Source organism: Notolepis coatsorum (assembly GCF_963971535.1).
Source record: "Notolepis coatsorum genome assembly, chromosome: 4".
In the NCBI taxonomy this organism is placed as follows: Eukaryota; Metazoa; Chordata; class Actinopteri; order Aulopiformes; family Paralepididae; genus Notolepis; species Notolepis coatsorum.
The window spans coordinates 26,994,853-27,020,614 of NC_140168.1; the positions used below are offsets into that span (position 1 = coordinate 26,994,853).

A 25,762-nucleotide genomic window follows, 5' to 3' on the forward strand; every position below is an offset into this window, starting at 1 on the left:
GGGAACGGGATACCAGTACATGTATTTTCTATTTACTGCAGAGCGGAGGGACTGGGAGACCCATGTTACTGACCAAACACTCTATATCAGTGATGGGGCCAGCTTGAGAGGTTGGCTCAGGATCGGGATGCTTGGCGAACCCTTGTTGACGGCCTATGCCCCAAACGGGGTAAAAGATGTAAGTAAGTAAGTAAGTAAGTGTTGGAGTGTAGAGCTATCTAACACTTATTTGAACAAAGTCAAAAACACTTTTAGCACCTTTAGCCACTCAGGAGCAGTGGTGGGCAGACACTGGCGTGCACCCCGGGGGACCAACACCCGTTGTGATGCCAGTACCTCGGTCAAGAGGCAACGGCAGGGGTGCCTATAGCGTGCATGTTCTTTGGTGTGGGAGGAAACCCAAGCAAACACACTGTGTGCCCCCGTGCCGCCCCGAGTTTTAATTCTCAATAGTCATTTGTTAAAATTCTTCAAACATTGCATTATTTTCCTACAGCATAGGGCTGACCCCGATTAGTCGAATAGTCGACTAATCGATCAGGAGCCGTAGTCGACTGCCAACCTCTTAGTTGAATGCAAAAAAATAAATATATATAGGCCTATATATATTATATTATAATATTTTCTTTTATTTTATATATATTTTTTTTTCATTCTTTCCAAAAGAAAATAGGCCTAGAAGCGTGGCTAACGCTAATGGCACACATACCAGAGGCTAACTGCCTAAGAAAACAGGCACAGAGGCACTGAAAGAGGATTTCACCCATCTAATGAACACACTAGACTAGACAAATATCAAGATGTATCCATCAGTGGACCAATTGCATGCTTTCGCAGAGGACAAGAAGTCTTCCGTCGACTCCTTCAGACATTAAGCACCCCCACAGCCCAAATGGAATGATAAAAAAATAATAATAATAATAATTCATACTTTATTTTTTATTTTTTATAGTCGACTATACAAATCCTTAGTTGGGGACAGCCCTACTACAGCAACACAAAACAGCTGTGTAATCGGAGTGATTAAACTCTTGTAGTGAAGGTCAAAAGCACAAAGCCATACACAGCCACACAGATCATAACTGACTGTTGCACCCGCTGACTGCCTCCCAATCACACGCATAGCCCTCAGACTCTTCTCTCCTCCCCCTAAGCCCCCTCACCTACCTCCCTCCGTCTCCCCCTTTCTTCTCTCTCTCTCCCTCTAGTTCTCACTCTCCCTTTCTCTTTTTCCCTCTCTCTCTTTCCTTCTCTCTCCCTTATTTATTGTAATTGTCCTTGTATGCTATTGTTACTGTATATAAAAAAAAGTATTTACTTTATTATTTACTTGTATGCATGTACATAACCTTGTTTTTGTTGCAGCCTCCCACCCAACCCCCCCCCCCCCCCCCCCCCTTCCCTCAAACGGCCTTTGCTTTTTTGTCAGACTGCTTTTGTATATAATAATTTGTTCGTACTTGCTTCCCTGGGTAAATAAAGGTTACATTTAATTAAAAAGTAAATAAATAAAAAGCCAGATGGCTGAAAATTAACTCACTGGGATTCCAACGATACCCCTCACGCCTCCGAGCCCGGAAGCACCCGCATCTCCCTGTTGGAAAGATGACACGTTTATTAAAATAATGTACCACCATGCATAATGACAAGACAGGCATCCTCTCAACATGTCAGCATTTCATAGATGTAACATGGTAGGTTTTGTATCCACTTGCCACTGTATCAATATGCTGTTGTTTTCTATTGGTCTGCAAGCGGTAGGTCATGTTAAAAAGGACTGTTCTGTTATTGCATTTTATAAAAGGATCTGGTAGAATATGATATGTATAATGTTAAACTACAAGGATCTGGTAGAATATGATATGTATAATGTACCCTTGCGAGCACAGGGAGAACATGCAAACTCCACACAGAAAGGCCTGGGAGATACCCCACCTGGGTACCTGGCAACGCGGAAACCTGGTCCCCAAGCGGGAATCGAACCCTGGACCTTCTAGCTGTGGGTCTAGCCTTCTAGTCTCCTGTAAATGTCCTAACACAACCCCCTCCAATGTACAGTAACAATTACCAAGTATGGTCTTGTCAATATTCCAATGTACAGTTTTGCTTGTACAGTTGTACAGTGTCCCCCACCCACCCCTCCTACCCAACCCCCCCCCCCCCCACTCCTACCCAACCTCCCCCCCCCCCACCCACCCAACCACCTCCAATGTACAGTACCCCCCCCCCCCCACCTACCCAACCTCCTCCAATGTACAGTTTCTACGTCAAATGTATATACTTTTTTTCTGGACTCTTTTCGCATCACAAACAGTACTGTATTTGCAAATCTGGTATGTCATAAATGTATAGATGTAGCAGTACTGTCTATCTGTATGTCATATATGTCATATATGTTACGATGAATTGAAAATGGGGGACCCTGATGTAAACAAGACGAAAGTCTTTCTCTGGTCTGTATCCCCTTAACAATTGTATGTATTGAGCTGTACTGTACTGTACCCATTCTGCAATCTGTTAATAAAGTTTTCAATCAATCAATCAATCAGGCGACGGTGTACTCTACTGTATATTGTCAGTATGACTTTTAGCCCGCTGGCTAAACGAAGGCAGGCTAAATACGATAATTGATTGTGACGCCTCGTACGGTAGTAGGCTGCATGTACTCCATGGCTAATGGACAGAAAACACAAAACAATCTGAAGGCCAGGTTGTGGCTCAGAGGTCAGGCTGCTGTACAAACTCACCTTGGCGCCATCTTCCCCGGGGAGCCCGTCCAAGCCGTCCGCGCCTGGCTCTCCCTGTAACGTCGAGACTGTTTACTGACCGCATCCCAAACCATATTCCAGCCACACAAACAACAACAACAACAACAACAACAACAACAACAACAACAACAACAACAACAACAACAACAACAGGAAACCGCAGCAGAGGAATTTATAAGAACTTATCTCGGATATCGTTTTACTTACAGTGTCTCCTTTGTCTCCTCCAGCCCCCTGTTCTCCCTGAGGTCCCACAGCTCCCTGTGGTGGAAGAAGACACCCGTCAAACCACTGTTCTCTAATGGGAAGGGACCCGCTCACACTCATCTGCTGTGTTCCAGCGGATTCCATTCAAATGTATTGTCGTCATACTACAGCACAAGTACAGTACAACAAAGAGAGGTTTGGCATCCAACCAGGGTGCTAATGTAACAGTATAGTGCAATGGTAATATAATGTACAGGACATTGAACTGGATATAAAGTACTAATAAGAGTACTACTGAGTGTTGTGCTAATCAGATGTATGTACAGAGTTGTAGTATTAATATGTACAGTGATACAGGTATAAAGACACTATGGTAGTAAGTCATACTGGTCACTGGTCAGCAGCGTAACTAGTAAAAGTAGGTAAGAGATGTGTACTACAGATAAAGATATAGTATCTACAGATATGTAAAAAGGATTATATACAGACAGATGTGGAGTATATGCAGGTGTATAAGTAGGTATATATAAGAATTATATGCAGGTATATTCAGACAGATATGGATATACAGGTGCAGCTCAATCAATTAGAATATCGTGGAAAAGTCAGCATATTTCTCTGTATTGATGCAGTAATTATTTTGTGCAAAAGGAGCCCCAACCAGGTACTGAGTGAACATACATGAACATTTCTATATAATTTTTTTTATGTCATGTAATATTCAAACTTTCTGAGATACTGAATTTTGGGCTTTCATGAGCTGTAAGCCATAATCATTTAAATTAAAACGAATAAAGGCTTGAAATATTTCACTTTGAGTGTAATGAATCTATAATCTATGAGAGTTTAGCTTTTTGAATTGAATTACTGAAATAAAATAACTTTTCCACGATATTCTAATTTATTGAGCTGCACTATATATATACGCTGTAAAATACAATATATAAATGTATATATTTGGTATATACAGCAAAATGGTACATGCTGTCATACAGGATGCTCAACGACAATAACACTATATGTAACAAACCATCAAATACACTCACATGTACACACTCACTTTAAATAAACAACTCACTGTAGTAGCACCCACTTTACCCACTTTAGACACTTTAACACACTTTATATTTTTTTGGTAAAGAGATTTGCACTACAACTCATACCTCATTGCACCTTACCCTAAGTTGTACCTAAATTGTACCTCATCCCATTTCTGCACTGTACTGTATATTGTATTGTAACTCAGTTAAAAAAAATTCTACTCTGTATTGTATATTGTATATATGTATATTGAACACTTTTGTTTACACTAGTTTACGTACTTTTGACTTTCTATTTTATACTTATCTATTTTTATCTAGCACACTCTCAGGAGCAAAACTGAAAAAAAGCATTTCATATAAAACAAGTATTCTGTATTTTAACATGACAACTAATAAAGAAACTTGAACTTGAACCTTGAGTTATGTGAACGAGGCGGTACTCACCTCTTCACCTTTAGGCCCCTCCACGCCCTGCCGTCCTCGGATGCCCTCCACGCCCTGAGGGGGGAAAACACACATGGGAATCTCATCATCGATCACAGCAGACGCTTTGACGCTTCGTCTGGCTGAGGTCCTCTGATGCGCTCGACAGGAGGGTGACGTGCAAGTGTTGTTCATGTAGCTGAGACTCACTCTTCACTGCTCTATAAGGAATAGTGTGGAGAGGGGGGGCGGCTAGGTGGCGCAGTGGACAAGGCGCTCGCCACCAACACAGGGAGATGCTGGGTTCGAGCCCAGCTCTCGGCGTTGCTACCAGCTTGGCTGGTCGTTCATACTAATACAATTGGCAGTATTAGGGGGTGGGAAGCTGGTGGGTGGGGATCGGACGTTGTGGACAGCGACTCCTACAGGTCGGTTGGTGCGCCTGCGCAGTAGAATCAGGAAGCGACGAGGGCGGCGTGTCCCTCCCATGCAGACCCTCGCCGCTGAGAGATCGCGCTGTGCAGGTGAAAAGATGCGATGGCTGCCTCCTCGAGTACCGGAGGGGACACGTGATGCAAGGCTTCGTCCACATTGCAGCCGGCTTGTGGGAGGCATGGCCTAATAGCGTTCGAGACAGGGGAGGGTAGAATTGGACAATACGAAATTGGGGACGGGAGAAAAATAGAAAAATGGGGAGAAAAAGTAGACAAAAAAAAAAGGAATAGTGTGGAGGGAATGCATGCTAGACTGTTGTGGATGAGGGTGGACGAGAGACTAGCGTGCATGTTTGATTCGGTTTTTAAAGAACATTTGTACCTTAGGTAAACCCACCCAATTGTATTCTATGCTTTTATCCACCAATGATAGACATGACCATAATACCAGACATGCTTCAAGTAGTCGCTTTACCCTACCTCTGCCTAGAACCAATGCTCTAAAGAAAACTGCAATGTATAGAGCCATAACCACAACCATAAACCATAACCATAAACAAATCATGGTGTGACATCATCAGCTATGTCATCTCAGAACGCTCAAACCTCAAACTCAAACCTATTACATCACGCTCTCTCGCTCTCTCTCTCTCTACGTTGTCAAACATGTACACTAAAGTTAAGTTATGTTGGCGTTGTATTGTGTTTGAGTTGTTTGAGGGAAAGAAACCTCCTATCCTGCTATAGTTGTTATTTTCACTTTGTGCCGCTTGATTTGATTATATTTCATGAAAAAAGTGTTTTTCAGAGATGGAAGTAACTTGAGAAAGGGTTTTGCATTTTTCTATTGCAGTTTTGCACAATAAATGTTCTTAAAATACCACATACAGTATATAACATTGAACACTGAACTCTCTACAATGTGGTTCTTGTATAGTATAGTATAGTTCACTACCACACTACATACGGTTAACACTTTCACTACCACACTACAGAAGGTTAACCTTTCACTACCTACAGAAGGTTAACCTTTCACTACCACACTACAGAAGGTTAACCTTTCACTACCACACTACAGAAGGTTAACCTTTCACTACCACACTACAGAAGGTTAACCTTTCACTACCACACTACAGAAGGTTAACCTTTCACTACCACACAATTTTTTTTATTACTATCATGACTATTTTCCTTTATCCTCTGGGTGTTGTGTTGTAGGTTTGCAGTTTGCAGGGTCACAAGACAAAGGCCTCAGACTGGAAAGCTGCCAGGTGTTCTGTATCACACTTAGCTCACGCTCAGCGTTCATTGCATATATCTCACTTCAGCATATATACACTGAATAATTTCACAATGTACCTTTAAATGCCAGCATTCATCTGGCCACACCCCCATCCGCTTACCTATATAAGCAGGGATGGTGCCACACACTCATCTCCTTCTCAAATTTCATCACAAGCAACGTGTTGCTATATGCCCACTTGACGTGGAGAAAGATAAATGTTTACGGGGAAGGGAAGCACAAGGAGATACGTTGACATCATATCTTTATTTTCTCTCTCACTATTTTCGAGAAAATACGGCGATATTGTCTTCGTACTGGAGTGTCTGGAAGATGATGATCATTCTAAAATCCTCCACCGGTTTTCGTATTGGGAGCACACCGCTGCATGCCTCTCAACTGCAGTTCCTTGCTGTGTTGGTTGGGGTGAAACCTTTCAGGGCACAGCTGAACTGTGGACGCGCCGCTGTTGTGAGAAGCGGTGGGTTTTCAGGTTGGGCCTGGAATATTGGGCGTGTGCACCGCAGAAATTCCCCCGCCATGGAGTACGTCACCGTGCGCGTCTCTGTTGGTAGGACTTCCGTGTGCTGTTCAGGTCCATGTGATGGATCTGTTTCGGGGGGGTGGTCAGGGCTCCTCCTCACCAAGCGCCTATTCGGGCCTTCTGTGAGTTCGGACTCCTCCCATGTGAGGGAGCCTCCATCAGAGTACAGAGCCTTCCTCCTCAGATTGTCAAAGTGAGTGGACCCTCTAGAAGGTGTCCTATTCTATTGTGTATGTATTCGATTCAATTCGATTATTGAGTGTGTATGGGTTCAGTGCCTCTTCCCCGGAGAGCCCTAAAACCAATTTTTTACATGGCTCAAGGTGCAATATATTCTTTTCAATCTGTACAGCTCGCGTGGGAAGTCTCTCTGGGGATCCCCGTCTCCTTCCTATGGGAGGGTGGTGGGATGTAAAAATGTGAAAATGTTTTACCCCCGGCTGTGTAGACTGGGATACATACTGTTGGTGCTTCCTTCTTTTCTATTCAAAAAGTGTTGGAGTTAGGAAGTGTCACACCCCTCTTGTCGTTCCCCTGGGCGCCTTGGGGATTCAATGACAGGTCTAAATAGCCTGTTCATTGATGGGGGGGTGTCCCGACGCACGTATAGTGCTAGCTCGCTGTAAACAGGCGACTGACTGGCACGCCTTGGTTGCTTGAGGTTAAAACGGCGTTTTTATAAAGCAACTGAGATGGGGGTTTTTCCTCTTCCGACGACCACATCCCACGACCTGGGTTGGTTATCGACGGATTCTCGTTCATGTCTGGGGGATGATGACGGAATGGATCTGAACATATGTAGAGGGGTCTCACGCCCTTGGGGTGGGCCACCAGGCGCGGTTCGCCCGAACGTCTGGGTGGCGCCTTCTTTTCATGTTAATATCGACACGCATATCTGCCCTTTCTCCTGGAGTAGGCATGTCGGCGTGGTTAGGGCACGGGACTGGTTCTGGTCACGCTGGTCCGGATCAGTTGAACCCGTTGTCCGCCGGGGATGCAGATCTGCTGTTCTGGTACCCTGAGGGACTTGGGCTTTTTTCAGGGGGAAAAATGCCAGGTCGGTCCGGGTGTCACGGGGTTAAGCGCTATGGAGACCCTGGTTGGGTACGTTTTTACTCAGCACTGTCGTATTGAATTGAATTGAATACTTTATTTTGACACAAATCGTATGACAAAAAAAAACATTTTAAAAGACAAGACAATAACAGTGTCAATAATGCAGGTCAAAAATGGATAAAACACAATAAAGCCAAGGCTTGTTTCCATTGTGGTCCATACATGGAACATAAAAAGGCACAGAAACACAAATGGACATGTACACTGACAGGACACATTCTAAAAAAAATAAATAAAAATTATAAAAACACCTAACCTGACAACTCATACAGTTAACTAATGTTAAAAGAAAATCCGCAAACCCTTAAAAGCAACTCATGATAAAAGAAATAAAAGCCAAGTTATGATAAAAGAGATAAAAAAAACATTTTAAGACCAATTTGAGTTGCTGCTGAGCCATGTTTTTAGGGCGGATTTAAATCCGAGAGGGGAGTTCAGGAGTTTTAAAAATGTTGGCAGGGCATTCCACATTACCGTAGCAGAGTAAAAAAATGCATCTTTCCCCATGCATGTCCTGACTCTCGGCGGGACCAGGTCCGTGGGGCTTCCTCTTGTGGCGTGTTTGTGGACATCTCCTACTTTATTAAAATAATTGACTAGGTACTTGGGGACCGTTTCTTTTAGTACTTTAAAAACCAGTAGCATTTTAAGCTGGTGTACTCTTTCTTCAACCCTAAGCCATCCCAGCCTGCTAAAGTGGGCTGGCGTTAGGTGAGTCCTAAAGTGAAGGTTGTGCAGGAGTCTCACTAGTTTGTTTTGGGAGGTCTGGAGCTTTGTCTTCATTTGTTTTGATATGTTGCTGTACCATGAAGTGCAAGCATAGTCAAAGTGACATTGGATGAGGGCTCCAGCTAGGGTCCTCAGAGCGTTCCTATTTATGAACGAGGAAATTCTAAATAAAAATTTGGTTTTTTGATTGACCTTAGTAATAACTTTTTGTGCCATTTTTTCGTTAGAAAGTTTGTTATTTAAAATAAAGCCCAGGTAGGTGACCTCCTCTTTATCCTCAATAATGTTTTCACCTACTCTAATTTTAAAACCCTGGGATTTCTTTAGGTTGGCGTTTGACCCAAAGAGTATGGCCTCTGTTTTTCCCAGATGTAGAAACAATTTATTGTCACTGAGCCAGGAGCAGATTTTTTTCATTTCACTGCTCAGGACACTTTCCACTTTAGACTTATCCCTGTCTGAGACCAGGAGTGCCGAGTCGTCAGCAAACAGGAACAGGTTGCAATCGCATGCCGATTTCATGTCATTAATATATATTAAAAACAGTTGAGGTCCCAAAATGCTTCCTTGGGGGACCCCACATGTCACTGGAAGGGACGAGGACAAGGTGCCATTGATGTCTACCACCTGTTCTCTTCCCTCCAGGTAGGACTTGACCCATTTGGCTGACTTGCTATCAAAGCCTATCGCTCTCAATTTTTCTAGTAGGATGGAATGGTTGACCGTGTCAAACGCCTTTTGCAGGTCCAACATTACCATCCCACAGTAGTTCCCCTTGTCCATCTCCCGTTTTATATAATCTGTCAGGTACAGTAAACAGGTGTCAGTGGAGTGTGATTTTCTGAAACCTGATTGGAACTGGTACAATAGTCTATGTTCAGTCAGGTAGTTGTCTATCTGCTCATATACCAGCCTCTCAATTACCTTTGATATGGAACAAAGGATAGAAACGGGGCGGTAGTTACCTGGATCTAGTTTGTTTCCTTTTTTAAATAGAGGGGTTACCCTAGCAAGCTTGAGTTCTTGCGGGATGTGACCCTGGTTGATGGAGAGGTTGGTGATATGGGCTACAATGGGAGCTATGATGGAAGCAGAGTCTCTGAGAAATCTGGTGGGAATATTGTCATGGCCTGTGGCTTTTGTTGGCTGCAGCATACTGAGCTTTTTCATAACCTCTTCAGTAGTTACTTCAGTCAATTTAAAATCATTTTCACGTACACCCAGTTCCTTATAAAAGGCCTGGATGTGCTGTATGCCATATCGGCCAGAGTGGATCGGCAGTTTGTTCACCAAAGTGGTAGCAACAGTTGTGAAGAAGGTGTTTAAACAATTTGCCACGCTCAATTTGTCAGAGATGATCGTGTTATCTATTTTCAGGTTGAGATTTGTGGTTTTAGTCTTGAGTCTATTATTGTGACCCAGTGTTTTTAAAGACTTCCACAGTTTTTGAGGATTATTTTTATTTTCCTCAATTTTTTCGTTAAAATAGTTCAGTTTTGCTTTTTTGATCATATTGGTTACTCCATTTCTTAGTGTTTTACATGTCTCAAAGAGCTGTTCATTTTTAGTTTTTCTGTATTTAGAGAAGCTCTCATTTCTCACACTGATGGCTTTTAGAATCTCGGCAGTGACCCAGGGCTCTGTTCTGGCTTTGACCCTGGTCACCTTTGAGGGTGCAAGTGTGTCAATAACTGAAAGGAAGGTGGTTTTAAAGCATGACCAAGCTTTTTCTGTCGATGTGCAGTTTAGTACATTTGTCCAATCTACTTTGTCCAGAGCTGTTTTTAAGGCTTCACTTGTGTAGTTTTTCAGAGATCTGAATCTGATTGTGTTGTGACAATTTATTACAGGTCTGTGAATTTTACGAGTGCAGAAAATGATGTGATGGTCACTTAGACTGCATTCTATCACGCCACTTCTAGAGATCTTGGTCTGGTCTGATGTCAGAATTAGATCAATGATGGTTTGTGTGGAAGAGCAGACTCTTGTGACTTGAGTGATCAGCTGATTTAAGTCATGTATGTTGCAGCCATGCCAACCTGCCATGCCAACCTGTACACGCTCGATCTCGTCGGATCTCGGCCGCTACACAGGTTGGTCCTGGTTAGTACTTGGTTGGGAGACCGCCTGGGAATACCAAGTACGGTGTGCTTAGGGGCTGGTTCTCCATTCTTTTTCGCTCCTCTCTCACGCATGGCGAAGAGGGGCCTGTTGGGGTGGTCTTTGACCTCCTCTGGTGACCCTGTGCTTCCCGTATCGCCAGGCCCGGTCCGAAGTAATGTTTCGTCGACCCGTAGGCCTGGGTTAACCCTTTTTTGAAAACTGAAACACTTGTACTGCGGTATAGCCGGTGTATACCCGCAGGTGTGTTTTGGAGTTTTTTCTTGAGGGGTTATAGGAACAACCACCGCATTGGGTAACGCCAAGGTGGTTGATTCCCTGGTGTGTTGGAGCAGTGTCAACTCCCGGGTTCACCGTTTGAGGGTGCCCCTGCACGTTCATGACATCTGCCAATCGTGTCAGCCTTCTCTGCCTCAACCCCTCTGGGTGGGGGTTTTTAAATGGAGGCTTGGTCATGCAACACCGCCAGCTTCCGCTCCTTCCGCCGGGGCGGCTGTGTTCAGCTGTCCCCTCTGGCGCCTGTCTCGTCCGCAGTCTCCAGGCTAGGGTTAATAGCCTGTTGCCTGGTTTTTCCCCGGTGCGCTGCCTGCTTCCGTTGGTTAACCTTTTTTTGTGTGTTTACGGCCATGCTGACTGCCTGTTGCAGGGTCAGTGTGCCAGGCGGTGTACTATTGGGGGGACAGGGCCCGCTCGGCTGAGGGGCCTTTGTCCGAATACGCTGGCGATGTGGGGGGCGGGGCACTACGTGCCCACCTGGTGGGGTCTTGATGCTGGCATCATGGACTTCTCCGGGCCCCCATTCCAGGGAGTCCAGTCCTTTTGGTGGGTCTGGGTCTTCCTTCGCGCTCCGCTGCTACGGCCTTGCCACGGGGTTGGGTTTGTCCTTGACCCCGTGATTCTGGGGGCAGTAACGAGGTTGTTTCCCTCCGTTCGTTCCCGGGTGGCATGCGGGTTGTGCGTGTGTGTAGTCGTGGGGTCAAGCCACGGTCTGCTCACCCTGTGCGTTGAGTTGCTTGAGTGCCTCTTCGCACGGTCGGGTCCGTCGCCCTCCCGTGAAGCCACCAATAGGGGGGGTGCCCTCCATTAGGGTGGGTCGGGGGGGCTCGGCCCTCCCTGGTCTGATGGTTGTGGGGGGCCTCAGCAGGGTACATTTGTCGAGCTTCTAGCTCCCGCTCAGCTCCTATTATGCAATGAACGCTGAGCGTGAGCTAAGTGTGATACAGAACGTTAGGTTATGACTATAACCAAGTTCTGTTAACACTTAGTGAACGCTTAGCTGCAGGCCCTTGATCTTTCATTGTGATGAAATTTGTTGGGAAGGAGATGAGTGTGTGGCACCATCCCTGCTTATATAGGTAAGCGGATGGGGGTGTGGCCAGATGAATGCTGGCATTTAAAGGTACATTGTGAAATTATTCAGTGTATATATGCTGAAGTGAGATATATGCAATGAACGCTGAGCATTCACTAAGTGTTAACAGAACTTGGTTATAGTCATAACCTAACGTTAATTGCCCTAGAGAGAGGGGGGCCATGGATTGCAATGAATTCTGGGTGAAAGAGTTCTTCACGAGTGTGGCAGTTAATCACTTTGATTCAGATAATGGGTGTTTTCTCAGGAAACAGACTGTGGTATCAGCATGATTCAGCATGATTCATAATACATAGACTGAAAGCTATATCCCCGATCTGAACAAGTGATGGCTTATTTTGAAGGTATGAATCTGTACTTTCATATCATGTAAAACTTTTTTTTTGAAGATGCCTCAACAAGACCCTAATGTCTATGGCTAGTCACATATTGGATTAGGATCCCATTACATATCATACGGACGGAAAACAAGGACAGTTTCAAAAAGAAACTTAAAGGAGCCATAATCCGGAAGGAAATCAATATATGGCATGCATGAGTGTGGCTGCAGCCATGTTATCCAAACTTCTTCTGTTTACTTTGTGTTTTTTTAAAGGTATGGTGAAATTGATTCACCTATGACCTTTTGTTTTATTTTCTATTGATTATTGATGTGATATGATTTACACTGAATGTTTCATATTTGTATGTGTATATCTGTGCGGACCCCAGGAAGAATAGTCAATGCGTTGATGATGACTAATGGGGATCCTAATAAACATAAACATATACATGTAGCTGAGACGTATTATTCCAGTTGTTCCAACCCCTTCTAATCTGAGATAATTACTTTTCACTATCATTTAAATACTAAAAGTTGGCACGGTGAGAGAATGTATAAGAATGTCTGTTCTGACCCTAAATCTCACTCTACCCACCTAATGGATTATATTAGATTAGATTAGATTAGATTCAAATGTATTGTCGTTATACAGCACACGTATACAGTACAACGGCATCCAACCAGAGTGCAATTGTAACAGTAAAATGCAATAGTAATATACAATGTACAGGTGATTAAACTGGGTACTATTAAATTAAAGTAAATTAGTACTATTGAGTATAGTGCTCATTTGGATTAGAGACTAATTCAATTCCACTGTATTTCATTTAAATGCTAAAAAGTTAGCCGAGTGAGAGAATGTATAAGACTGCCTGTTCCGACCATATACGCCTCAGGCGGCCTCACTCTCCTCAGCTAGAGTGTGGACAGGTAGGCCCCTCTCCTAATGCAATCCAACAGCAGACCGGAGGTCCATGGGACTAAATCGTATCAAATGGGGTCATGTACAATATGTACAGACAACTTCCAATGTAACCCTTTCACTGCCACACTACAGAAGGTTAACCCTTTACTATCACACTACCGACGGTTGGTAGTGTGATAGTAAAGGGTTAACCTTCTGTAGTGTGGCAGTGAAAGGGTTAACCTGCCGTTGTGTGACAGTGAAAGGGTTAACCTGATGTTGTGTGACAGTGAAAGGGTTAACCTTCTGTGTTGGGGCGGCGTGGCTCAGGGGTAGAGCGGGTCGTCCAATGATCGAAGGGTTGGTGGTTCGAATCCCGCTCAAGCCCATGTCCATCCCACTGCCGTTGTGTCCTTGGGCAAGACACTTAACCTACTTGCCTCGTATGAATGTGTATGCATGTGAATGAATGTTGGTGGTGGTCGGAGGGGCCGTAGGCGATCATTATTCGCCACGCTTCCGTGAGTCTGCCTCAGGCCTGCAATTGTAGCTTACCACCACCGGTATGACTGTGTATGAACGAATAATGGTCTCTGTAAGCGCTCTGGGGTCACTGGGGTGTCATGAAGAGCGCTATATAAATCCAATCCATTATTATTATGTATTGTCGCAGTGAAAGGGTTAACCTTTTTGTAAGTGCGGCAGTGAAAGGGTTAACTGAATGGAAGTGTCACAGGTTGACAGTACTGCCTGCCGTTAACCCGTTAATGGGTTAATATGGAACAGCTGGGGCGAATTCTGATTAATTGCGGGGAGGTTTTAGACTGTATTTTTAACCCTTTCACTACCACACTTGGGTTAACCTTCTGCAGTGTGGTAGTGAAAGGGTTCACCTTCTGTAGTGTGGTAGTGAAAGGGTTAACCTTCTGCAGTGTGGTAGTGAAAGGGTTAACCTTCTGCAGTGTGGTAGTGAAAGGGTTAACCTTCTGCAGTGTGGTAGTGAAAGGGTTAACCGTCTGTAGTTTGGTAGTTAAAGGGTTAACCGTCTATAGTGTGGTAGTGAAAGGGTTAACCTTCTGTAGTGTGGTAGTGAAAGGGTTAATCCTTTGTCGTGTGTCAGTGAACGGGTTAACCTTCTGTAGTGTGGCAGTGGAAGGGTTAAGGAGCCCCCTTCTACACTGGCGTTGGGAGACTGGTTAGCCTGGTTTCACGAGAACAAGCAACTTCAACTTTATTTACGGCTTGCAAGATGTAGTGATATGAGCCCAAAGCCAATCCAAGAATCCATGACACCACGCAGTGCAGTACGGCAGCAGTTGGCTCACGAACGCCAGTAGTTTGGTCTGTTCATTATTTCACCTTCTATGTATAATGTGTTGCATTGTGTTCGCGATGTACTCTGCCATTTCTCTAAGTCAACTAAATGTATTTTCCTTTACTGTACCAGAAAGATTGTGTTCATTACTGAATCTTCCCAGTGCGGGAACAAAATACCTATAATATCTCAAGAAAATACTTTCAGGGAATAAATGAACAAGCGGACTGTTCATTTATTGTCCCGCCTCCAAATGGTACAACACTCGGCAGCTAGGTTCACCAAAAAAAGAGAACACATTTCACCAGTTCTAGCCTCCCTACACTGGCTCACTATCACACTTAGAATAGACTTCACAATCCTCCTCCTGACCTTTAAGGCACAATCAGGTACAGCACCCCTGTACATAACAGAGCTCATCACCCCCTACTCAGCACCCAGGTCACTATAGATCCTCCAACCAGGCTCGGCTGGTTCCCCCCCGCACCAGACTCAAAAAGAGAGGCGATCGCTCTTTCAAGGCCGTGGCCCCCAAACTGTGGAACCAGCTACCCCTGGAGATCCGATCTGCCCCCTCGCTGGAGACATTTAAGGCCCGTCTAAAAACCCACTTTTATTCCCTAGCCTTCAATAAACCCTGATTCTTCCACACCCTAACTCACACACTCGCCGCCTCAGGGGGTGTGCGAGCAGTGCGGTCGCACAGGGCCTCGCGGGAAGGGGGGCCTCGCAAAAAAAAAAAAAAAAAAAAAAGTATGTATTTTTTTTTTTTTTTTTTTTTTGTTTTTGCGAGGCCCCCCTTCCCGCGAGGCCCTTTTTCATCACAGACCTAAAATCTAGTTTTGCTTATATGCTTATATATTTCACATTAGACACGTTTGTAGAATGTGTCTGACTTGTTCCTGGGTCTGCAGACATACTCATTATTGGAGCTCTGGGGCTCTGCAGCAGACATACTATTGGTTTCAACGAAGGGAGTGGTTACATCATGTGTACGCCGGCGTGCGTCAGCTGCGTTTGACTATTTCGCGCGTGCAGCTTTGGAGGTTATGCTTAGTTATGCCAGCCAAGACGAAGAGGGCGGTCATTATCAGTCGGTCGGTCACCAAGGAACGTTGACGAAAGGCCTCTCGCTGGCGGGACAAAAAGAAACTATGGCCGGAGCCTTGTCATGGTGCAGTCGGGATATAGCCATGATGATGTCGGCTAGTAGCTAGCTTAGCTAAAGGCTAACTAGCGTTAGCTAACCTAGAGACAGCGCATGCAGCCAAGATGAAGAGGATGGTCGTTTGGCAGATGAACTTCGTCAACTCCACGCGGTTGTCTCCATCCTCTTGGACGTTTGGTGAGTTTTTAACCTATTCTATTAACTCTATTCTATTCCCGCCGTGGATATCTCTCTCTCTCTCTCTCTCTCTCTCTCTCTCTGGAGCCAAACTGGCCGACTAGCTGTTGTAGTACTACTAGCTAACTGTGTGTGGCCTGGTGTCAGCACCTGTATTGCTTTTCTCACATTGTACAGTTTTTCAGTGGTAGCCGCATAGCTTGCTTCTGCATTAGCTAATGGTTAGCGATAGCCGGGTTGAGCTAACTGTTAGCCAGTTAGCTGTTTAGCTACGACGTTAGCTGCCGGCTGCGCTCGGCTGGGAACGTTAGTTTGATGCTATCAGTTAGCCTAGAGTTAGCTGTTAGCTTGTGCTACGACCATTGACATTAGCCGTGAGAATAGCAGGGGGTTCTGGCACTCTGACTACGACATCATCTTTGACAGAAGATGTAGTCGGGCCTGCACCATGACAAGGCTCCGGCCATAGGTTCTTTTTGTGCCGCCAGCGAGAGGCCTTTCGTCAACGTGGAGACCTGTGTTGCGGCCTTTCGCCCTGCGTTCCTTGGTGCAGGTAAGATGAATGAAAATGTCATGACATTACCCCACTCTTCCTTCCTTCCCCTCCCGAATGTTTTGTTAATAACGATGTTTTTTTCCAGGCAAAACATATGTTACTTCACAACATTTGGAGATACGACATGTGCTGTGTGTGAATTGTGTGTTTTGGTAGCTTTGTGGTAGATTTGTGTAGCTTGGGTAGCGTTGGGCCGTTGGCCAAAGCTGTGTGTGGCCTGGTGTCAGTAGCCTACCTGGCTAGCCTATTTAGCTGATGTCAGCCATTGGCTCCTTGCTGCTTTGTTTTCTCTGGTATAGACCCTCTTCTCTTTGGATTTAAGTGTTGATCTTTGTCCTTTTGGATCTATGTATATTCATGTTGCCTTTGTGAAGTTATCTTTTCCTTCTGTTTTGTTCTTTCATTAAAAGTTGAATATCCTTTAGGGGGTCATCTTTGCTTATCTCTCTCATACATGCTCTCTCTCTAACACACACACACGACAAACACACATGCTCTCTCTCTCTCTCTTTCTAACACACACAGTCTGCCTATGGCGGCCTTTCTCGATGGCTAGGCTGTGCTCGCTGAGTCTGTACCTAGTCAAGGATCTTCAGTCACAGTGCTCAGGTATTCTGCCACTGTGTACTCTCTGTTTAGGGCCAAATAGCATTTCAATTTCTTTCCAATGTCTCTCTCTCTCTCTCTCTCTCTCTCTCTCTCTCTCTCTCTCTCTCTCTCTCTCTCTCTCTCTCTCTGTACACTGTATATTGACTGTAGAACGGGAGCTCTTTCTCGCTCTCTCTCTTACTATATGTTGACTGTATCATGCCCAGCCTCGGGCGGCGCTATTATTTAGGAATATGTTGACTGTATAAAAAAAATATATATATATATATATATTATATATATTTCTCCCAGGCGGCCCTGCACACACTCCCATGCAATTGTATCCTGCCCCCTCCCCCTTGTATCTCTTCTTGTGCTCCTCTGTCCCCTGTGTGCTATACTGTACTTTGTGCTTCCCTATCCGCTTGTTGGCCTACTGTTGTCCTATTCTCTGACTGTACTGTCCTGTCCTGTTGTGCCTTTTTCTATTTTTGTATTTGTGTATTTTATATTATGACATTGATCTTATGCTTTGATTATACAGCATTTTGTTTGGCTCTTGAGTTTTTAAATGTGCTTTATAAATAAATGACTTGACTCCCAAACACACATTACTGGGTCAGAGATGAGTGACAATGCAATCAGCTGTAGTGACTACACCTCTGCTGTATGACTCTAGGCTCAAATGGGAAGTGTTTTTGTACCTCATTGTCTGCATTTTACTTCATTGTACTTTAGTTTGTATAGTTTGTATAGTTTGTATATTGTATATTTGTTGGGACTTTATTCTTATTTAAAAAAAATTTTTTTACTGTATGAAGCACATTCTCATACAGAACCAAGCATTTCACTGTAATGTACATGTACTTTATACGTGACAAATAAAACAAAACTTGAACATGAACTTGAACTAGTTGAACAGATAGTAGTGTGTAGTCCTCTCTTTCACCAGTAACACAGTGCTCTAGTGTTATATTGGCTCAACGTGCAGATGTTCATTATCATTATCTCCGATTCTGGCACACAATTTGATACCACAGATTATATGCTGGCCAGTGTGATGAAAACACAATGACAATTGCAGTGGTGGCACAAATATGAGAAGGGGAGAAATTGCCTGTTAACGCCCAGTAAAAAAACAAACATTGATTCTAGTTTCCAGTCGGATTGGCTGGTGTGTTTTTGTGGCTGCCTCTCTCCCCTCCCTTGCTGTTCTCTCAAGCTTCCCTATAGGGAGGTGTAGTGGTTACGTCATTGCTGTTTCCCGCGCGGTCCACCCCTCTTGAAATCGCAATGTATTTCCAATGGACCCATTTCTAAATCGTCTCGTTTAAAACAAATAAAGCAGGAACATTGGCACGGTGTACCTTTCTGTGTGTATTCATCCACAATCTATAGCTCAACATGAAAAAATTCGCAATTAATCGTAAAGGTAGTAAAATAACAACGTTTATGTTTTCGTTTCACTGAGGAACTACACTTCTCTCTGGCGCTGCTGACTGAAACTGACGTCACCACAGCGTAGACCCCTGGCTGTATTAGGCAACAGCACTGAACGACAGGTGTAGTTCTTTTTTAACGACAAATTAAACAACCTTATAACTAACTTTATTTCCACCAAAAATTATTAAACAAAAAAATGGAGAGCTTGCCAATGTTCATGAGGCAGAATTATTACGATAGCCGATAATACATTTTCTCAATGATAAATCCCTATACGAATCGACCGCGCGGGAAACTAAAGTGGCGTCAGACTACACCTCCCTATAGGATCATGATGATGTAATGGGTCGGCACCTGGGGCTTGAAACCAGGAAAGAGATATGGACTGACAGACTGATTCCACGAGGACGTCTTGCGACAACTCAGCCCATTCCCCCTCCATCTTTAATGACAGTTCTTCATCCCTTTCAATGCTAACACCAGCTAGTGAAACCGATCTTATTTGACATGCCCTGGGTGGGAGTTGAACCCCGGTCTCCCACGCCGCGGGCGACATCGCAGACACTATACCAAGAGGTGAATTCACTTGGTAATGTGTCTGGATGCCTTTTATGGGGGAGTGAGTTTACTTTCAGTACCGCTACGTGCCACAGTCACTTCACAACACTTGAAGTCCATCGTGACTGTGGATATACTCGCAGTACCTCTGTTACACTCACCCCCCTAAACTCACACCACCCAAGGCATCCGGGTCACGGCACCACTGAAACCGGTCTTATTTTGACATGCCCTGAGTGGGAGTTGAACCCCGGTCTCCCGCGCCGCGGGCGACATCGCAGACCACTATACCAAGAGGTGAATTCACTACTTGGTAATGTGTCTGGATGCCTTTTAAGGGGGAATGAGTTTACTTGCAGTACCGCTAACATCCACAGTCACTTCACAACACTTGAAGTCCATCGTGACTGTGGATATACTCGCGGTACCTCCGTTACACTAGCTCCAATGTAACCACGTTACAGCAGCTTGAACGCCTCGGCTTGGGATTCATCTTCACTTCATCTCTCCCAAGCTAAGTAAAATTTTTCTTTACATGTTTTCGTTATATGTTGTTATTGGATGTTGAACTACGATCGAATGCGCCACTCATTCAGCTCTCCTTTCACAGGCTGACTGAAACCTCTACTACACTCGAGGACGAGTCATCCCCGGAACCAAGAAAAGCACTTGGACTTCCCAACCCGTGACAGCTGGCCTAGCTCTCTATAGTCTATCATTCAGTATTGGATACTTTGGACCATTGCTAATCAGGTTGCTCTTGTAAATGAGACTATATGTCTCAATGAGATTTCTACCTGTATAAATAAAGGTTTGAAATTAAATGAATTGCTTGTCAGTAACACTTTGTGTCGTTTCCCAGGTCAACTGAAAGTGGCAGGTATATTTAAAGAGGATTAGAGTTTGGCTGCTTACAGGAGCTCCAGGTGGGCCGGTGGGCCCGGGGATGCCGTTGAAACCAGGGGGGCCCTGTGGAGAACAGAACATAGTCAATTACCAAATAATAATAATAATAATAATAATAATAATAATAATAATAATAATAATAATAATAATAATAATAATAATAATAATAATAATAATAATAATAATAATAATAATAATAATAATAATAATAATAATAATAATAATAATAATAATAATAATAATAATAATAATAATAATAATAATAATAATAATAATAATAATAATAATAATAATAATAATAATAATAATAATAATAATAATAATAATAATAATAATAATAATAATAATAATAATAATAATAATAATAATAATAATAATAATAATAATAATAATAATAGAAATGGTATTCAAGAACAGTATGATCACTGTCATTCTGTTTAATCAATATCATGGAGAAGAAGTGTTTTTACATGCCTGTGTTTTTACAGATATGGATTGATGAGTGAATGGCACATTTATCCATAAGTACCTCTGCATTTCTGACATTTTGCTAAACAGCAATAATGTAAAGGAATGTAAAACGATTTGATAGCCTTCGGATACTTCTCAGATTTGACTGGTAACTATATTTTACCAGATCTGGCATCTCCTCTGTCACTATTATTATCTGTTACTATCAGTTAGTTAGTCATGAATTGCTTGTTTAACACTTTCTCCGCCAAGGACGCCTAAACTCGTCATTCCCCGCCATGCTCATTCTGCCAATGACGCCGTAACACGTCATTGAGATCAATATTTCAAAAATCTGTGATCGCAATCATATTTCTCCCCCGGAGACTTGAGATCTACTGTTAATCCCCTCTCAACTCTCCAACGGTTCAAGAGCGCCATCTGGTGGCCGATCGGCGGATCGCCCAAACCGGAAACTGGAAACGGAAACTGGTGCTCATCCAAATTCGGTCCGATCACTCGCTATAGGTCCCGGGACTCGAGCGCGACACAATGGATAGTGATCCGTTACCAATAACTCGATAAACAACATGATTTGGACGTATATACTATTATACAACCTGGAGATGGATCGCATATTTCAACATCCCATAATAGGAATATATTTGCTCCACGCTCATCGCCCAACGCTACGAGGAAGCTGCGGTGAGTTTCAGCGTTTTTTTTTACCGTGTTCGATACAAACTGCTCTAATGATCATATCACCCACACTAGATGAATCATCTAACGTTGGCCACGGAATTATAAACGACCCCCCCCCCCCATCCGGTCAACATCAGATGATAAGTAGTAACTTCTAGAAGCACGTCCATTTGAAATTTTTTATCTTGCGCAGATCGCTATCAAACTGTATTTGATCATCAATATAATGCATTTAGGGCTATAAATCACGTTCTGGAGAATGCTGCAGAAAACGATAAAAACATATTTATACTTTAGACCGTATTTTAGTATGAATATGTGAATGAAAAAGTATAACGTTCCTACGTCCTGAACGATAGATAATTGACGTTGAATGGGCCATAGTAATGTCAATTTAGCAATACAATTTAAAAAGTTATAGCCCTGCAAAGAAGGGGAACTTCTCCATAGACAAATAGAGCTGGCAGAGGATGGTATAATGATGTACATAAGCCTGGCGAAGAAAGTGAGTACATTACTGTACCCTCTCTCTCTCTCTCTCTCCCCGACACACCGGATCAGCACTCTCTCTGTGCTGCAGGATCTGCTGATTTACATAACAAGCGCCGTGGCAAAAAAACAACTTACTCTGTCTCCCTTCTCTCCGAAGGAACCGGGGAATCCAATGGGCCCTCTTTGTCCCTGAAGAAGTCAAACAAGGGTATTGTTTCATACACTCGCATGGTGAAATGTCAACACGGTTTACCCTGGCGTCTGAGCTCTTACATTTGAATTTGAATTATTCTCACACACACACACGCACACGCACACGCACACACACACACGCGCACACACACACACACACACACACACACACACACACACACACACACACAATACAATACATATCATCATGGTGAGCGTGTGCCAGGTCTCCCACGAAGCTATTTAAAGCTGATCACAAACAAAGGCAAAAACAAAAGAGACAACATACACAGGCTTACACACCTACCTACTTACACACATACAACATACATAAATACAGACAAATAACCCCCCCCCCCCCTCCTTCCCCCATATAACCATAGAGAACAAAGACCACATGTGGACGCTCGGGTGGAGACGTCAGCGGCAACACAGAACGCAAACAGAAGCAGCGGCGATAACGTGTAGCGGAGTGAGCGACCCGCGGAGTGAGCGAGCAGGTGGTGGGTTTTGACAGCTTCAGCAGAGCCGCTCTATTTGGCGCCTGGTCAACCGCGCATCACCTGACCCGGCGGTGTGTGGCGCCGCTCGGGTTCCTCTGCCTGGACTTCTTCATTTCTCAAGCTTGGCTTCCTATCGGCTCCGGCAGGCGGCTACAGGGACGTCACGTGCACAGCACTTTAGAGGGGCAGGTGCTCAAAGGCTGAAAAGGTCGCTGTGTATGTCCGTGTGCGAAGCGAGTGTCAGGCGCGAGTCTGATTTTTGGGGGCCCTTTTTGGATGGGGGGCCCCCTTTTTATGGTTTTTGGGGGGTTTTGGTGATCAACTATTGAATATTGAACTATAATAATCACCAGTGCATAAGCTCACTTATCCTTGAAAGACACTTTTATCACTGACTTAAACTTGAAAAAAAATATTGGAATTTTTTTTTAATAAAAACTAAAAAGGGCACTTTTTTATGAGGCACAAAAGGGCAGATGCTCGAGCACCCTTTGGTCTCTATGTGTGCACGTGCCTGCGGCTATGAGCCCGGACTGTGTGTGTGTGTGCGGCTGCATGCTTACGTCGTCTCCCATGCGTCCCGTGGGGCCCGCCTCGCCAGCTGCTCCGCCGTCACCCTGCAGGAAAACAATTAACAGCGAATTAATCAGGTTTCAAAATGCTAATCGCACTGAGCTTTTAATTTGCTTAGGCAACATCCCCAGAAACCTGCTAATGATCTGGCAATGATTCTTAGATGTGAGGCACCTATGTGACCGGCACTGTCTCACTCACTCACTGTCTCACTCACTGTCTCACTGTCTCACTGTCTCACTCACTCACTGTCTCACTGTCTCACTAACTGTCTCACTCACTCACTGTCTCACTGTCTCACTGTCTCACTCACTCACTGTCTCACTGTCTCACTCACTGTCTCACTCACTGTCTCACTGTCTCACTCACTGTCTCACTGTCTCACTGTCTCACTGTCTCACTCACTCACTGTCTCACTGTCTCACTGTCTCACTCACTCACTGTCTCACTGTCTCACTCACTGTCTCACTCACTGTCTCACTGTCTCACTCACTGTCCCACTCATTGTCTCACTGTCTCACTGTCTCACTCACTGTCTCACTCACTGTCTCACTGTCTCACTGTCTCACTGTCTCACTCACTGTCTCACTGTCTCACTGTCTCACTGTCTCACTGTCTCACTCACTGTCTCACTCACTGTCTCACTGTCTCACTCACTGTCTCACTCACTCACTGTCTCACTCACTGTCTCACTCACTGTCTCACTGTCTCACTGTCTCACTCACTCACTGTCTCACTGTCTCACTCACTGTCTCACTCACTGTCTCACTCACTGTCTCACTGTCTCACTGTCTCACTCACTGTCTCACTCACTGTCTCACTCACTCATTCACTCACTGTCTCACTCACTCACTCACTCACTCACTCACTCACTCACTCACTCACTCACTCACTCACTCACTCACTCACTCACTCACTCACTCACTCACTCACTCACTCACTCACTCACTCACTCACTCACTCACTCACTCACTCACTCACTCACTCACTCATTCACTCACTCACCAGTCGAGACCAGTTCCTAAGCGAGAATGCTATGCTAAGTCTATGATGCCGTGTGTCCTTGTTCACTATATGGTGACCTGCTACTGAAAGTAATTTTGTGTTCACGTGACACGAGCATGGTGTAGTCTCGTCCTGTATTTGTTGGTTCCCGGCTGTATATGTAACACTGCGCTTCGCTAGCTTCATATCACAGCCGGGCAAGTGGACATTGAGTGAAATTTACTTCATAGATCCCCTGGTCCGACGATCCTCGGCCATATAATTTCATTTAACTTACTCAGAAGCATTTTATATTACATATACATAAAATGCAGGTCACATATGTGTCAAACACTTAGCCCCGAAGTTGTTGAGATGGTCCAACTTCTCAAAATGGCCACGTCTGTCTATTTTTGGGGCTGACATCTCGATCAGGATGTAAAATTCTTATTTTCACACCAAGTCACATTCGAAGTTGGGACTATTTCAACAACCTCTGGGTGAGTGCATTTTATGTTTAGGTCTGAGTAAGTCGCCCGGGAGATCAAATTAATATCAGTCTATGTTAATTATGCCCGGGCTCTGATATGAAGCTATAGCGCAGCGCGGTACATATAGTAGAGTTACAGCCGGGATCCAGCAAATCCTGTACTCTTATGTTTGAGGGGAAATTCACGCTATGATATATTGGTGAACACACGCTTTTTAAACTGCTTGAGGCCTTCTGTTTACATTATTTGTTATGGAACTTTTGATACAACAATCATTTTCCTTCCGTTTAAAAGTCTCACGTACCTTCGCCCCAGCCGCTCCGTTGACTCCAAGAGCACCAGGCAATCCTTTGTGTCCCTGATGGTGGAAGAGCAATACAGTGAGAGGGACAACTCGAGCCATTAAAACTATAATAGGGGACATTAATTGTCACAGAGGACACTGAATGTCCTGACGTGTCCTGGCCAGATAGCCAGTCAGTGTCCTTCATTAAGATTCCTCACCTTCATCCCCGGAAGGCCATGATTCCCCTGTGGCCCAGAAGGACAGGCAGCAGGACACTGCGAACAGATGCAGACAGACAGACAGACAGACAGACAGACAGACAGACAGACAGACAGACAGACAGACAGACAGACAGACGGACAGACGGACAGACGGACAGACGGACAGACGGACAGACGGACAGACGGACAGACGGACAGACGGACAGACGGACAGACGGACAGACGGACAGACGGACAGACGACAGACAGACAGACAGACAGACAGACAGACAGACAGACAGACAGACAGACAGACAGACAGACAGACAGACAGACAGACAGACAGACAGACAGACAGACAGACAGACAGACAGACAGACAGACAGACAGACAGACAGACAGACAGACAGACAGACAGACAGACAGACAGACAGACAGACAGACAGACAGACAGACTCTCATCAGTCATGGATCTCACAGAGCCTCCCAAGTTCAATGTCTCATTTTGAAGAGCAATGTGCCGCACTGTCCTTCCTCAGAACTACTTAATGTAAGATAAGTCAAAGACAAAACACTCACAGCTTCCCCACTTCCCTCAGCATTGCCGGCCCCAGGTGGTCCCTGAAACACAACGGAGTGACATCTAAAAACAGGTGCGGTGGAGTTCAGATAAAACAACGCTACAGCAGGGAGGGACCCAAAGTGATATGAAACGAGGCCAGCGTGAAAACATACATATAGCATGCGTCACAATCAGACACTTGAGGACAATCGGTTCAGGTGTCGTCCATATGATGTTTAAATGTATGTGTCGTTTATTAGAGTCAAAAAACAAGATAATAGGTGCCATTAGTGATGTAAAACGAAGTGATACAATGTACTCCTCTGATTTGTGGAAACATTGGAACCGATG

The 25,762-nt window shown here is 44.3% G+C and overlaps 1 protein-coding gene across 1 annotated transcript in view; it reads right to left on the minus strand.

The window, feature by feature from the left end:
- col9a1c (collagen, type IX, alpha 1c) overlaps nucleotides 1-25,762 on the minus strand; it is a gene marked incomplete at its 3' end in the record, with an annotated part of 61,272 nt that overhangs the window by 11,468 nt on the left and 24,042 nt on the right. Inside the window, exons 9-18 of the mRNA XM_084311887.1 lie at nucleotides 25,429-25,470; nucleotides 24,868-24,924; nucleotides 24,668-24,721; nucleotides 22,879-22,932; nucleotides 21,756-21,809; nucleotides 19,986-20,039; nucleotides 4,463-4,516; nucleotides 2,976-3,029; nucleotides 2,748-2,801; nucleotides 1,541-1,594 (exon numbers count right to left, since the gene is read on the minus strand). Of these exons, the coding sequence (XP_084168013.1) occupies nucleotides 1,541-1,594; nucleotides 2,748-2,801; nucleotides 2,976-3,029; nucleotides 4,463-4,516; nucleotides 19,986-20,039; nucleotides 21,756-21,809; nucleotides 22,879-22,932; nucleotides 24,668-24,721; nucleotides 24,868-24,924; nucleotides 25,429-25,470 (531 nt within the window). The remainder of the gene's footprint in view (nucleotides 1-1,540; nucleotides 1,595-2,747; nucleotides 2,802-2,975; nucleotides 3,030-4,462; nucleotides 4,517-19,985; nucleotides 20,040-21,755; nucleotides 21,810-22,878; nucleotides 22,933-24,667; nucleotides 24,722-24,867; nucleotides 24,925-25,428; nucleotides 25,471-25,762) is intronic.